The sequence below is a fragment of the Salarias fasciatus genome, chromosome 23, assembly GCF_902148845.1.
Source record: "Salarias fasciatus chromosome 23, fSalaFa1.1, whole genome shotgun sequence".
NCBI lineage: Eukaryota > Metazoa > Chordata > Actinopteri > Blenniiformes > Blenniidae > Salarias > Salarias fasciatus.
The window spans coordinates 6,660,139-6,674,713 of record NC_043766.1 but is presented as its reverse complement, the minus strand read 5'-3'; the positions used below and the strand labels follow the sequence as shown (position 1 = coordinate 6,674,713).

Here is a 14,575-nt window from a genome sequence, read left to right as displayed (position 1 = left end):
CCATGAAGACTCACATCTGGATACAGACAAACATGACAGACGGTTAAAGAAAGCTACACACTGTGCATTTTGTGGTGTTGTGAAGTACTTGAAGGTTCAGCTTGGCTGCTCTGGTTATTTTTTTGTTATTTTTTTGCATGCGGCCGAGCCGGTGGGTCAAGCTGTTGGTTTTACATAGCTGCGGGTGGGCAGTATTCATCTTTATATTACCTGTACTGACCTCTATATATATATGTCCATTTTGTATTTAACTCTGATAGGTTGGATTGCACATCACTACTGACTTTTTTGAAGAGATGTAAATACAAAAATTATATATTTTATATATTTATATAAAGAATTTCTATAGATAACAAGGGCTTGATGTGTAAATAGAGATTAATATAGAACAGCAGAGACTGGGAAGTGAGGGAATATCTTGTTTGTTTGGTTTGACCTTTACGAGATGTATTCCCCGCTGAGATTAAGGCCCATGATAGCTGAACCATTTCAGTGTTAACACTCCAGTACATTTAGAGTGAGGGCATATTTGTGAGGATTTACTGGCCTGTGACGACCTCGACATGCTGATAAGGGAAAACTAAGGCACTTTGCAAAACAAAAACAAATCATTTTTTTAAATTGTTTTATATTTACCAAGCAAACCAGCCATTTTTCCAAGCAGATTCACACTTTTTTTTAAATTCTCTTTTATTTAATTCTTGAAAGAACTGCTCCTCCATAGCTGAAATCTCTCCCAGAAAACTGTGCCTTTTGGTAATTTGTCATTTCAAGGCTTTAACTACCTCCAATGTTATGGATTTTAAAACAAACTAAAAGCTCTGCAGGGAAACAGCAGAGCTTTTATAGCTTACCCATATACTTAAAGTACATTTAATCTACAGTCTTTATTTTAAAATAAGAATATCAAGAACAAATATAAAAATAAGAGATTAAACAATACATGATTTTCCAGATATGCCATGTGCTTTGACTACTGCCTACTGCTTCTCAAATGGGTGTAAAATAAAAGAATTAACACTGTTTAAATATGTTGGGTTTTTCCAAACCAACTTGCCTTCAGTAGTCACAGGAGTCAGGAGTATTGAAGAGAGTGGTTACACCACTGAGCTCTGAGTCAAACTTGTGAATTGAATGTAATTCATATAAATGGGTGTTTGGTTCCTCCGGCTCACTGTTAAATCTGAAAACCTGCTCATCACAACAGCAGAGCAGACAACTGGAATACCAACGAAGTACATTTAAAACCACTGAAAATGAACCCGTCAAAGTGTGCTGTGTGTGTGTGTGTGTGTCAGTGGGCGATTGCCTTTCTTCTCACATGTATCACACTGTGCTGCATGCATTAACCAGCTCGGCTATATTTCAGAGCCAGCTGTGTTTTTTAACACTTCCCCGTACTGTAGATTAGGTTGCACTTTTTTTTCCCCCTTCCTCCTTTCATTAGGTGCTGTAAAACTTTTACAAATGTACCCACTTTCATCACCTGACACATTTTATTTATGAGGGAATGTGACTGGCAGATGAGACAACTTGAGAAATGCCATTAAGAGCTTAAGTGTGTGAGTTATCTGGGCAGCCAGCCCAAACACCATGTCAGCCAGCAGGGAGCTTTTACAACATAATCCTCACACCAATGTGCTATTATTTGATTACTATTTAAATGTTATACCCAAATGAGATGAAACATTGGATTTGAGCCAACCCATCAATTTTTTTTCTGCTCTTGATAGACAACCGTTAAAAAAAAATGCACAGAGACCCGAAAGAGATGTGAAAAAGCACCGTTCAGTGTACATTATTACATTGCTCATCAAATGGTAAAACCAAGCTGGGTCACTGTTCTATTTTTGAAATGGTTTAAAGTATATTTTCATATGTTTTGTATGATTTTCTATGTACTTTATTTGTTGCCATAAATTGCTGAGAATTTACAGCTACAGTAATCTATGTGCAAAAAATGTTGTGGAGAGTGGCGATCAAATGAATGAGTGGGTGGTACAAGATGTTTTCTGTGGTTGCTCACAAAGGTTGTTTAAATATTTGTAATAAGAAATGTGTACATCTTTTGAGCATCTGTAGATAAACCTCAGCAGCACAAAGTGTTAAGTAGCACGGAAATGACCTTCTGTTGAAAAGGCTCTTGATGTGCTCGCTGTTGTGCAGGGAGCCGGCTGTCTAGCATTGGCAAATAAAACTATTAAACCCACTTAATTCACACATTGCAACTCTGTTAGGTTCGTAATCCAAATTTGTACTGCTGTGTAGCAGCATACAGAGTTCCAGGATACAGCCTGCCTGCTCCAGTTGTGATTTTTTTTCTGTCCTCACTCTGAAAAACACTTTATTAATGTAAACTAACCCACTGAGTCTGATGTGAAACTGTAATACACACTGTGTAACGCTGTCGAGTTAATAACGATCAAATTAAATTACATAGCAATAAACTATTTTCAAATATGTGTTGTACCTTTGTTTTGTAGTTTTTTTTATTTTGTGCCTGTTCCAGTGGAAGATTTAAGAGCCACAGACACAATGGAAGGAGCAGCATTATGACATACCCAACTGTACTTACTGTGTAATTTGCACTCATCATTCACATTAAGTATACCGTATTAGAACTTGTGTCGACAGAAAAGCTGCACTCTTCTGTGACAGCTTAAACAATGTGTTTGTGCCACATTGAGGCTTTTGTATTGTACACTTACTGCACAGTTACTGGTGACATACTTGCGATTTAAATGTGTTTCACTCCATCGTAGAAGGAAATCTGGTGACTTTGGAGGGCTTTGAATGCACGCTTACATTAAATAAACCAGTTTGAGATAGCAGCTTTGAGGTGTGGTGTTTAACGCTCCTTAAAGTAGTCATCAAAGGATATTTCTGTAACATTATTTCACCATCTTCACCAGCTTCAGCTGATGACACAAGGCAAGATAAATCTATGGTGTTAAGTTCCCTGCATCAGATATAATTTTGAATCCAGGTGGAAGCATTTTTAAATAACACCACCAAAAAATGTTGACTCTGCAATACATCTGTGTTAAAACAAACCTCCTGTTGGACGACCTCCTGAAGGTACTCCGGTATAATTAGGTGACAGTGGAGGTTGTTTGAGCACAATCGAATTACCTTATTGTTGTTGAAGAAACCAGTTGGAGTTGCTTCTAAGTTTGTAACGTAGTGCATTAACCTGCAGGAAGTATCAACAAGAAGACGGTATCATGTGGTCATTCGGGGATGGACATTGTCAGTAAGGTAACCCTGGTAGGCTGCGCTAGTAAGAAACCCAACCTGTGGCTAAAAAAGTACCATTCAAGCACCCCACACACCATCACAGAAAAATATAGTAGCCTGAGCTGAGGATACAAAGCAGGCTGGATCCAACATGCTGACTTTTCTGTTATGTTGTTAGCATTTTTTTTTCTTTTTATGCTTGCAACTTTATTGTTATCCTCTCACCTAATGTTTCATTTACATATACTGTATCACATTTACTTAAATGTCTACAGGTATACATCTAATCTTTAATGTAAATCTCCACACTCTAAGGGAATGATTTTGAGATTTGGTCACTGTGGAGGTCAATGAATATGATAAACCCATGATCTAGTTATCCTGCTTAAAGTGGCCATCAGGACCACCATTCATTCCCTGAACTGGTGACAAAAGGCAGATAGATTCATGCTTTTATTTTACCAACATCAAACCCTGACCTTGCAGCTGTTTTTGTTTGAATAAACTGTTATCATTCTCAAATGCAAAAGCCAAAACTTGGTTTATTTTTATATATGTTGCATCATTCTGTAAACAAACACACAAAAAAAGATAAAAGAAATGCTTTTCGCATCACATAATACGTACCTTTCACACAGACAGTTCTTAGGCTGTCAATTCTATATGATGAAATGAACCTGTAGGTTCCACAACATTTTCAGGGCTTTAAAATATATCACTATGATGATCACTGGAAAGGTTGCTGCTTCAGGTTTTTAGAGAAAAACACACTTCAAGCTGTGCATTTTCAAACTGAATAAAAAAACCTTAAAAATAGACAAAGAGACTTTTTTTCCCATTCAGAGCATTTTAATTTTGGTGAAGCCACCACATCTGAGTCGCTAAATAAGGTTTTAACACACAAGCAATTGAAGCCTTCACAGCTTTATGTTATATGGGAACGTGGCCGCGGGTCGTTGGCCTCTGGCCCTGAGAGAGATTACTGTGATTGGATTGGCATGGTGAGGAACTTGGCACTGGGTCCTTAGCTGGCACAGAAAACTGCCAGAGGATGATGGGAAATAAAGACATCACTGAATGCAAATTACCAGAGAGAGAGAGAGCAAGAAGAAGGAGGTATCCCATCCCTCATCCTGATGTCAGCCTGTCCATTTCCCTCTGCTTGTCTCAGTGTTGTTCCTACATCCCTTTAGCTCCATTATTTTATGAACTTTTATTTATTATCTCTTATTTGACTGTAATGTACTGTGTGGCTTTGATTACTTACCGGTACTTTCAGTGAATGCATAAAATGGAGAAAGGCTCCTGTAGTCTGCACATCCTTGAAGATAAGAACAAATGGAGAGGAGCTCAGGAGGCAGACGGGGTAAAAGGTTAAGCAGGTAAGAGTGAAGCAAATGATGACTCAGAGTTCAGGACAGCCAGAGGGAGAAGGATGGGGCATTTACAAGATGTTCTTTCAACACTCTGCTGAGGCTTCCTGACTGAATAACATCCTTTCTCTGTGCCAGCACTAATCACATCAGAGCGCTGATGATTTTGACCCTATTCAAGGGCTGTGATTGAGTTTGTTCTATTTAAACCATGTTTATTCGTATCTTTGCAGCCTCTTATGTACACATTATGTCAACACACTGTTTTGGAGCTGCATCAGCATTAAAACGGGCACTGAGAGCTCTCTAGTTATTAGTCTTAATGGACTTAATGCCTTCAAAACAATCTGATAAGATCTGTGATTGGATTGCAAAAGCACACAGCCGCAACGATCCAACATGAAAATTAGCCTTGGTTCCTCTTTTTAAATCAAACCCAGTGTAGGGTTCATATACCAACAAATTCAGTCTGAGAAGCCTGCCAATGGGAGCTTTCTTTTCTAATCCATGTGGATGTGAACAGTCTATTGTTTCTTGATGCTTTTGGCAGTGTGAAACATCCCTGAATATCAATAACTGCTGATAGGATCTAAAAGGCAGCGGTGTGTTGCCACAGTCTCAGGATCCAGTGTGCAGGACTCATTTAACCCTGAAAGCTGATCATCTTTGCAGTGGTCGGCACCTTTCTCTTTCACAATGATTCTAACATTAGAGCTGCATGGCTTAAGTAATGTGACAATACACACCTTGCTGAAGGGTTTTTTTAGCTTCAGTTTGTGTGAAAAGGACACCACCAAATAAGCACACTTCAAAAAAATATGCATGTGAGGACAATTGGTGAACCCAAATTGCCCCTAGGTATGCATGTGAGTGTGTGTGGTGATGGACTCATGGCCTGTCCAGGGTGTATCCTCCCTTTGCAAGTAGTAAGCTGGGACTAGATCCAGCAGCCCACCACCCTGCACAAAATTAAGCAGAGTAGAGGAGGGATGGTTGTCAAGACTGAAGAATTTATGGCTGTTTTAGTCCCCCAAACACCAAGTGAAACAAATTCATTTTAATGATCCAAAAGCTTGGTTGAGTCCACCGAGCAGTAGGTGAGGTGTTAATGGGACTGAGCAAGGCTTAATATCCTGTCATGTGTGAAATCTATAGCAGCTTTATTTATGACTGAGAGATTTGTTTGTACATGTTGTTGACACCTTCCTACCTGTACTGAAGTGATCGTCTGCCAACATAGCGGCATCACCCCGGACGAGATTGAGTCACGCTCATAAAATCGTCATGTTCTCCCCCGTTTGCTCTTCTGTATTTATCATAGGTGACTCTGGCCTTCAGAGTTTTCAGGTTGAAGCAAGTTCATATTTAATAGGATGTCAGCCGGTTTTTCGAACGTCTGACTTTATGCCAGTGTTTATTGGCCATGAATGAGAGACCTTATCTTGGATGACTGGCAGCTCGGATTGAGAGTGGCAGATGAACTCTTAACGTTTCATCATCGCTGAGATCTATTGTTTGTACATGTTTGTATACACCGTATTTAGAGCTGCTGCTGTTGTGTAGTCATGCTGAGTAAGAGACAGAATGCTCAGAGCCCTGTGCTACTGCGTATGAGACCAAGTCAAAGTGACGTGTGAGTCAAGAGTGCCATTGGATTAAAATGTGCTGAGAAAGAAGTATCTGTCGCTCTGACTTACAAACTTGAAAGGAGACAGAGCAGAGCAGAGAAATATTTCACTCTAGCACCCACTCACAGGTCGCGATTGCCTATGCAGGTCGCAGCAGGCTAAGCTGCTTTGTCTTTCATTATTTTTCTCCCTGACATCTTCATGCTCCGATGCATCACTGGCACGCACTTACAAATGCTGAGCCTGATGATGTATCCACATGATGCTATAAGACTGCGTGTTCGAGAGTGTGGAAGGATATTGAAGAGGGAATAGATTCAAAAATGGCATTAAAGTATTAAAACGTGTCTCTCTGGAGTTCGTGAGCTTAGTTGAGGGCATGAAGTTCAGATGAAGAGAAAACAAGAGTGAAGCCGAGTTTAAAAGAGTTCAAAAAATAAACTAAGTGGATAAATAGTTTTAAATCCTGCTGATGATTCACATGTGTCTCTCTGACCTGGCTTTACTCACTGCATATCACGCCTCAGGCAGTAGAAATATAAAATGAACGATCCAAATCTGAACAGAGGCTCAATTGTGCACACAGACTGGCTAATTACAGTATCTGACAACAGATTGACACTGGTGGCAATGAATATTTTCCCCTGTGTGTTGCCAGAAAGAAAGAGGAGATGACACCTGTGCTCATCTGCAGACAGTGTCCACATTGTCAAGGATGAATCACTGATGTAAAAACCTGAAATCTCTGCAGACAGTTTTCACTGCTGGTGTTTCAGTGTAACCTTCTGCAGAATGCATCTATAATGTTGTGATGTTTTTATTGTTGAAAACCTCTAAAAGCTGCATGAACACATTTTTTTTAAAGGAGGCATGTCAACTCACTACTCTCTGAGTTGACTGGTGTAATACGAGGTTCTCATGAGGACTCTGGTGGCTGGTATGTGCCAGTCTCCTCTCACACATTAACACATTAATCCCAGTGGCATTTCGCCTGTCAAGGCCATAAATCATTGACTGGATTAACACTTGCCCTGACATTACATTAGGTATGTGCAGACCTGCGCATGCGAGCATGTGTGTGTGTGTGTGTGTGTGTGTGTGTGTGTGTGTGTGTGTGAGTTTGTGTGTAATGGCAGTCTGTGGAAATTCTTCATTTAGGTAATTAATTCAAAATTAACGTCTTTCTCATGGAGATATGTGGCAGTTTCATACATTTCAATGTTTTGTCATTTATCTAATATTCTGGAAGCTATGAAATTCTTAAATGATGAAAAACTGTTTTTTCTTCTACTCCTGCTGCTTCTGCTCCCGGCCAACAGCAGCTGTTTGCAATTGACAATAATTCATTCATCTTGTCCTCTACATATAATATTTCAGTGGAAAAAAAATGTAATAATTAAATATAATCTGTAATAATGATGGCCACCATAATGACTGGACTTTAATGGTTAGCTGTCTCTCTCTCTCTCCATTGTAAGAATATCATGTGTTTGAGTCCAAGCAGGGCCAGGTCTTTCCGTCAGGAGTTTGCTTGTTCTCCCTGAGTTGTTTAGGGATCCCACACAGGTAAGAGGAGGAGGGGAGGCTGTAGAAGAAAGGGGGAAATATCCAGGCAACATTAGTAACACTGAGTATTTTGGTTGTGTGATAAATTTTTCTGTACCTAATATGAACCATGAGCCAGAACTTTACCTATAAATCCATGTAACTATATGGTCTCTACAGTACTACAGATTCACTGAGTAATAAACTGATTTTTTTTTTTTTTTTGTTTGCAATAACACAATGGCCTTTCTTTCTTTCTCTAATAAATAAAACCTGATGGCCAGTGTGCAGGGGATTTCAACCATCATAAGTAACTAACTAACTAATCATTGTTGTTACAGTTGCCATTATTTCCACTCGTATAGTCCAGAATACTCAAAATATACAGATACAACGCTCATGCTGACAGAACTTGCTTGAGTTTTGGGAGTTACAGTATATCTCTTTGTTTGGGGCCATATCATAGCTGTTGCTGTTGTTGACGAGGAACACAAAAGACACAGACCATCCTTCCATCAGAGATGTAACTCTCAATATTTCCATAACAACTCACCTGTCTGCATCCTTCAGCCTCCTGTAAGTGACTGTTGAGCCTCTTATTTAACTTTTTTTTTTCAAACATTACTGCTTCTTGTCTCAGTCAGTCAGTCAAAAAAAAAAAACCCTCACAGACATCGATTCATATGTTGTGGCTCTGTGATTTTTAATACAGGAAAATGCCTTTTACAAAAATGTCATAACATCTGATGCTTAATGCTTTCCAAGAATAGCAGTAACATCATATAAAAGGATGCCCACAAACTTTTTCAAGTTTCATAGACTGTGACACAAATTGTCAACTGCATCACATTTTGTTCATCAATATATTGTCAGTAAAAACATCTCACAATTCATTGTACTGAGATATTGTAAAAAAAAAAAAAAACAGAAAACAAAAAAAAAAGTATACAAAAGCTTAAAGTAGCTGTTAATCTATTGCAGGACACTGTGGTTGAAATGATCACACCTTAATCTTAAAAAATAATGTCACCCAGACACGTTTTAAAATTTAGACTCCTCTGCCACATCCAATTTCAAAGTAATGAGAATTCATTTAAATGCTTTGTAGCTTCAAAGTCCAATATGAGCAGCACTTCTGAGGTGTCCATCAGGCTTCGGGGCTGCCGGTGACCTTTCCAGGGCAGCCTCTAGACCCGGCACTGCTGCTGCTGCTGGGGAGGATGTTGGATGTGAAGACTGGAGAGTGTCTGACAGCTCATCGGTCACGTCCGCCAGATTCACCACATTAAGCTACAGGAGGGCAGTGAATCCGTGGCAGCTCCTGATCCAGCCTGCAAAGACACACGGAGAGTCCAGCACTATTTTGTTGAGCAAAGGTTTCTCAGAGGATTACTGGTTTCTTCTGTTTGCATTAAACATTATGATTAATGCATTTATACTCTTGCATATCTGTTCTTGAATCTTAAACCCTGTCTTCATATCAGTATTTAAGTGGCTGTGATTTGACTGATGTTCAAAGGCTGCAGGCCAACTGAACACTGCGTCACTGAAGAATTATTCAGCTAAATCCCTTTAGCTTTGAAACTCCGTGCCAGAGGATCTGAAGTCTGCAGAAAGAATCTCTCAAATCGAAACCATCTTTCTAAAGCATTTTAATAATGTCACACCAAAGATGTGCTGCTTAGCATTTAATTATTTTCCTTTTTTTCATTCTGTTTTGCCTCTGCTTTGTTTCCAGAGAGAAAAGCACTCAGTAACCTTTGTTCTCATAACACAGTTTAGACACATGACTCAAAAGAAAAATCCTTGTCGACTAGAAGAGCAACTAAATAATCTCACAGTAAACACATCCTCAGACTTTTTTTTAATTAGCTTTTTCTGAACAATCTCAATTTGTTTTCAGATTACAGTCTGTACTTGAAAACCAGTTTGCAGATGAAACAACATTAAAAAGTTGCGTTTGCCATCAAAACCACTTAATTTCATCTTTTTACCTGTTGTAATTAAAAAGAAGACAAAATGTTAGATATTTCATGAAATCTCCTTGAAACAAAGGACATAAAATGGTTCTGAATTTAATAAGGGTTAACCTTTTGAAATTAAAAGTGTGCAGCGCTCAAAAGAACAGGCTTAGTTTTCAGGGGACAATATCTTCAGATGGAAACAAATGATGGACGGCAGAGCAGAAACAACATAATGACAGTTTCAACATGGAGGCCAACACATGGCTGATTTCTTTAAACTCACAGTGTCCTTAAACACAGTCATGGAGCAGCGGTGTTACACATAGGTTTCATTACATTCTCCCATAATCAAAATACTCTGCCAGAAAATGTTGTCACCCCCAGAAACAAAGAAACAAAGCTTGTTCTGACCACAGGTAGATAGATAGACAGCTAAATAGATAGATAGATAGATAGATAGATAGATAGATAGATAGATAGATAGATAGATAGATAGATAGATAGATGGATAGATAGATAGATAGATAGATAGATAGATAGAACCTTCCAACATTAAAACATAAAAACAACAACCACACTTCTACTTAGACAACAATTGCAAAATTTGTTTATTCAGATTGTTTGTCTGTAAAATATCTATGCATGTTTGAAGTGACAGATTATGTAGCGTAACATACTGAGTTATATTGCAAATTTAAAAAAAAAAAAAAGGTCTCCTGGAATAATACTTGATGAAAGAAATGCGGTAGTTGATTTGTGATTCATTGATTCCACACCACTTTAAGAAAAAAAGAAAAATAAATATACATAAATATTTCGTTTAGGGAAAATAATTATATATTTTTTTTCTCATCCCAGCTTGTATAACCTGCAGATGGCGTTGTTTCACTCTTGCGGCACAAGGGCGCACGCTGGCATCCACACACAAAGAGAGAGAGGTGGAAGAGAGAGCATCAGCGCCGGGTGCCGCACACTCCCACCAGCCCAGGCTTCTTTCATTGTCCCGGAACCTGAAGAGGAGCGAGTCAGCGCACAGGTCTCCCTCCCGCTCCGCTGCAAGCCTCACCTGAAGCCACACATCTGGAGCTTTCCTGCCCAGCGGCTGTCTGACTCAGCCATGAGGCGGTAGTCCTGCGCGCGAGCCGGCTTTTCACGGAGCGACACCTGCTCTCACACGCGCTCTCTTCTCCTTTTGTCTCTCGCATCTCTGCAGCCAGCAGCACCGAGCAGGGGAGGAGGAGGAGGAGGAGGGAGGAGGAGGAGGTGGAGGAGGAGGAGGGAGGAGCAGCGGGATGTACCTGACACCTCCAGACGCGCGTCGCAGCTCTGCTTTTCACGCAGAAACACCCCGCGCGGTCGCCTCCCCCTTCGTTAGGTGTATCAGTCAAGCCGGAGCTTTGTGTAGTTTGAACGGGACGCGGCGCTTCTGCTGACGCGCCGAAAAGTCTTGTAAGTAAATATATATATACAAAGAAAGAGAGAGAAATAGCAGGAACACGCCTAAGGAAAGGCTCTCCAGAAAACTCCCGGTTTCCCGTCTGCCTGTGGAGGAAAGAGAAAGAAAGAAAGGAAAGGGACTACACCTCAGAAGAAGATGCGTCTCCCGGTGGTCCTCTGCGTCCTGGCGTGTCTGTGCGCGGCACCGGGCCCGGTGAACGGGGCGGATAAAAGCTGCGCCGACCTGCGGCAGTTCTACACCGGGAAAGGCTTCACTCTGACCGGGGTACCACAGACAGAGATCTCCGGTGAGTTTTGCTGGAGGGGTGTCAGAGAAGAAAACACACATTTTGATGCACTTCACTGGATTTGCTGAATCATATACTGTTTTTAACGATAACAAGTGTTCTCAAAATGATTGCTGCACATAACATAGCCTACCATATTGGGATGCATTGCGGATGCCTGGGAATTCCTACAATTTCCAGTGTTACTTTGCAAAATCCCCCTCATCATGCCTAGTGAAGTTTGTTTCTCCATAATTGCATATCGCGGGGTGCATGCACTGTGGTTTGGTGTGTTTAACAGTTACTATGCATAGATTTAAAACTCCTGCCAAACCTCTTGAAGATAAGTTTTCGGCTGCATACACTTGTTTCATTGTTACATGGGACAGATTTTGCGGCATCTCGCTCCATGTGCCTGTACCTCTTATTCCCCCCCCCCCCCCCCCCCCCCCCCCCCCCCCCCCCCACACACACACACACTCCTCAAGTGCGAAGTGTTTCCCCTGTCTATAGGCACTCCTGCACATCTTTATTCTAATCCTTTCAGGGCTTTCCATTGTCTGCTCAGGGCAGGGTTGCAGGTGTGTGTGTAAGCCATGAGTCTTGTGGCGGTATTATAGTGTCTTCATTGTATTTACTGTTGTTTACTGATGCTTTCGCAGCAAGTGTTAACAGCTTTTCATATTAAATTACAGTGCAGTATAAACTTCCTTACTGCCCACCACTGTTGAATAACAGTCGTGGACAATTGTGTGCTGGGGAATTTCTTTAATCATGTGTTTTGTTGTAGGATTCAGGTGTGCAGTTTGTGTGTGTGTGTGTGTGTGTGTGTGTGTGTGTGTGTGTGTGAAACCCATAAAGGCTGAAATTGCTTTTTTCATTTGCATAAACTTACAATTAAGGCCTGCCTGGGGCACTATCGACAAACAACAATAACTCAACAGGCTCTCGGCATTAAGCTGCAGTTGAGGTGAAGAACATGGTTTGCACTCATTCTTCTCTTTTGTGTCTTTACTTGACCTTTTCTTGTCAGCCAGCTGTCAAATAAGTCAAGCAATCACGCATTTAATCAATCAGTCAATTACCCAACCAGTCAAGTAATCTGTCTGAGATCACACATCAAAGTCTCTGGAGCTGCTCTCTTTGGACTGCACTGCCCAGAGACGCTGATCAACCTGCCCTGGTCTGGAGGAAAATGTAATTGAGTTGTTTTCACCTTTAAGGCGATCATGTGTCGCTGTCTTCCTTTCCCTGTGTTTTACCTGAAGATGTACAGACAGCAGAAGCCTCAGGATGCATTGGGAGATGAGAATGAGGCGTGTTTATGTGATCAGTGTGTGTGAGAAAGAGAGAGAGAGAGTGTGTGTGTGTGTGTGTGAGAGAGAGAGAGAGAGAGAGAGAGAGAGAGAGAGAGAGAGAGAGAGAGAGAGAGAGAGAGAGATCTGAAGGTCATTTCATGAAGTGTCAATGAAAATGTGGGGTGGATAAGGGCTGAAGAGTTATTAATATTGGATGTGTGTGTGTGTGTGCGTGTGCGTGTGTGTGTTTGTCTTTGTGTGTGCATGTGGGTGTTTGTCTGAGATAGAAAGCAGCAAGCTGATAAGAGCAAGGCGAAGAGATGTGTGTACAGAGAGAGAGAGAGGAAAAAGAAAGAGACAGGAAAAAACAGGCTCAGACAGTGAGGCAGGCTGACAGAGACAGAGCAGGTGAGTCACTCAGGGTCTCTGTTGGTGTTTCACGAATGACTGTGAAGGAGACCTAAGAGGTCTCTCTCTCTCTCTCTCTCTCTCTCTCTCTCTCTCTCTCTCTCTCTCTCTCTCTCTCTCTCTTACTCTCTCTCTCTCTCTCTTACTCTCTCTCTCTCTCTCTCTCTCTCTCCCTATTTCCTTTTCCATCTAAAACTAATCTTTTATTGACAGATGAAAATCACAATGCTGTCGTCTCTTGGTGTTTGATCTGTTATAGTTATGTGAGCAGAAGTTGTGCTTTCCCAGAACTCATTAAAACTGACATCCAGATAGAAACAGAGGGATGGTGACGGACAGCAGGAATCCTCAGAAAGAGCGAGCTCTTCGGTCTTTCTCATCTCATCGACCTCATGTTGGTCAATTTAGATTTTCTGGCCTGGTAAAGTCAGACTCGTTCAAGTTCCTCTGCAAATACCACTCTGTAGGAGGGGTGAAGTTTCCAGTAAACAAAAGCACAAACTGATCTATTTAAAATTCTTTAAATCATCTCTTCGTGTTCGCTCCCTTTAGAGGAAAGGTTAATTGATCATAGATTATGATTATATTGCAACTTTTATAATCTCTTTAATTTTTTTTTTGAGCATGTAGTGCTTACTTAAAACTAATGTGCACAGTATTGGATGATTTTATGAGATTTTTATTTGTTTAGCAGAAGTAGAAAATGTTAGTAACTCATTCAGTTTTAGTACCAATCTTCTTTCAATAAATGTTAAGTGCTCTCCTGTGTAACATGAAGCTACACATTGGTTCTCATAATTCCACTGATCTGAAATGAACTTCACCGCAGTACACTCCAAACAATAATTGACACAATTACACAGATTGCATTTGCAAAAACATGAAAATGTAGAGTTCACAAGCGTAAGTTATCCTTGTGCAGACCTGCAAAATTATAAAGTTGTTGTCTTTGCTGATACAGCAGCCTGGCCGTTATCTCCTGGGGATCGCTAAAGTTGATGTTTTCAAAACAAGATTACAAAATGTTTAGCAACATCACCATGAAACAGGAGGTCGTATTGTTCAACACTGATGCTATAATTGATGATATTGTGTAGCATTGAGAGCTGAAGCAACCTGATTTCTCTTTCACAATCAATTTCCAACACCACAAGTAGAGCTGAAGAGCATGAATACACCTCGCTGCAATCACTGGGATTGTCTTTTATTTCTTTTTCTCGGGAGGTTAGTGGTGTGTGTGTATGGGGTGTGAGGAGTGTTTAAGTTGGATAAGGATACCAAGTAATTATTGTTTTTGCAGTTTGCATGATCTCTCTGTTTGCATAGTCTGACTTTTTGTCACAACACACAAATACATGCATATATGTGTATAATAAAAATCTAAATAAAATCAAACTG

At 40.5% G+C, this 14,575-nt stretch overlaps 1 protein-coding gene across 1 annotated transcript in view; it reads left to right on the top strand.

The window, feature by feature from the left end:
• Positions 1 to 11,121: 11,121 nt before the first annotated feature.
• LOC115381447 (glypican-1-like) overlaps positions 11,122 to 14,575 on the top strand; it is a 49,458-nt gene continuing 46,004 nt past the window's right edge. Inside the window, exons 1-2 of the mRNA XM_030082822.1 lie at positions 11,122 to 11,196; positions 11,298 to 11,492. Of these exons, the coding sequence (XP_029938682.1) occupies positions 11,342 to 11,492 (151 nt within the window). The 5' untranslated portion in view covers positions 11,122 to 11,196; positions 11,298 to 11,341. The remainder of the gene's footprint in view (positions 11,197 to 11,297; positions 11,493 to 14,575) is intronic.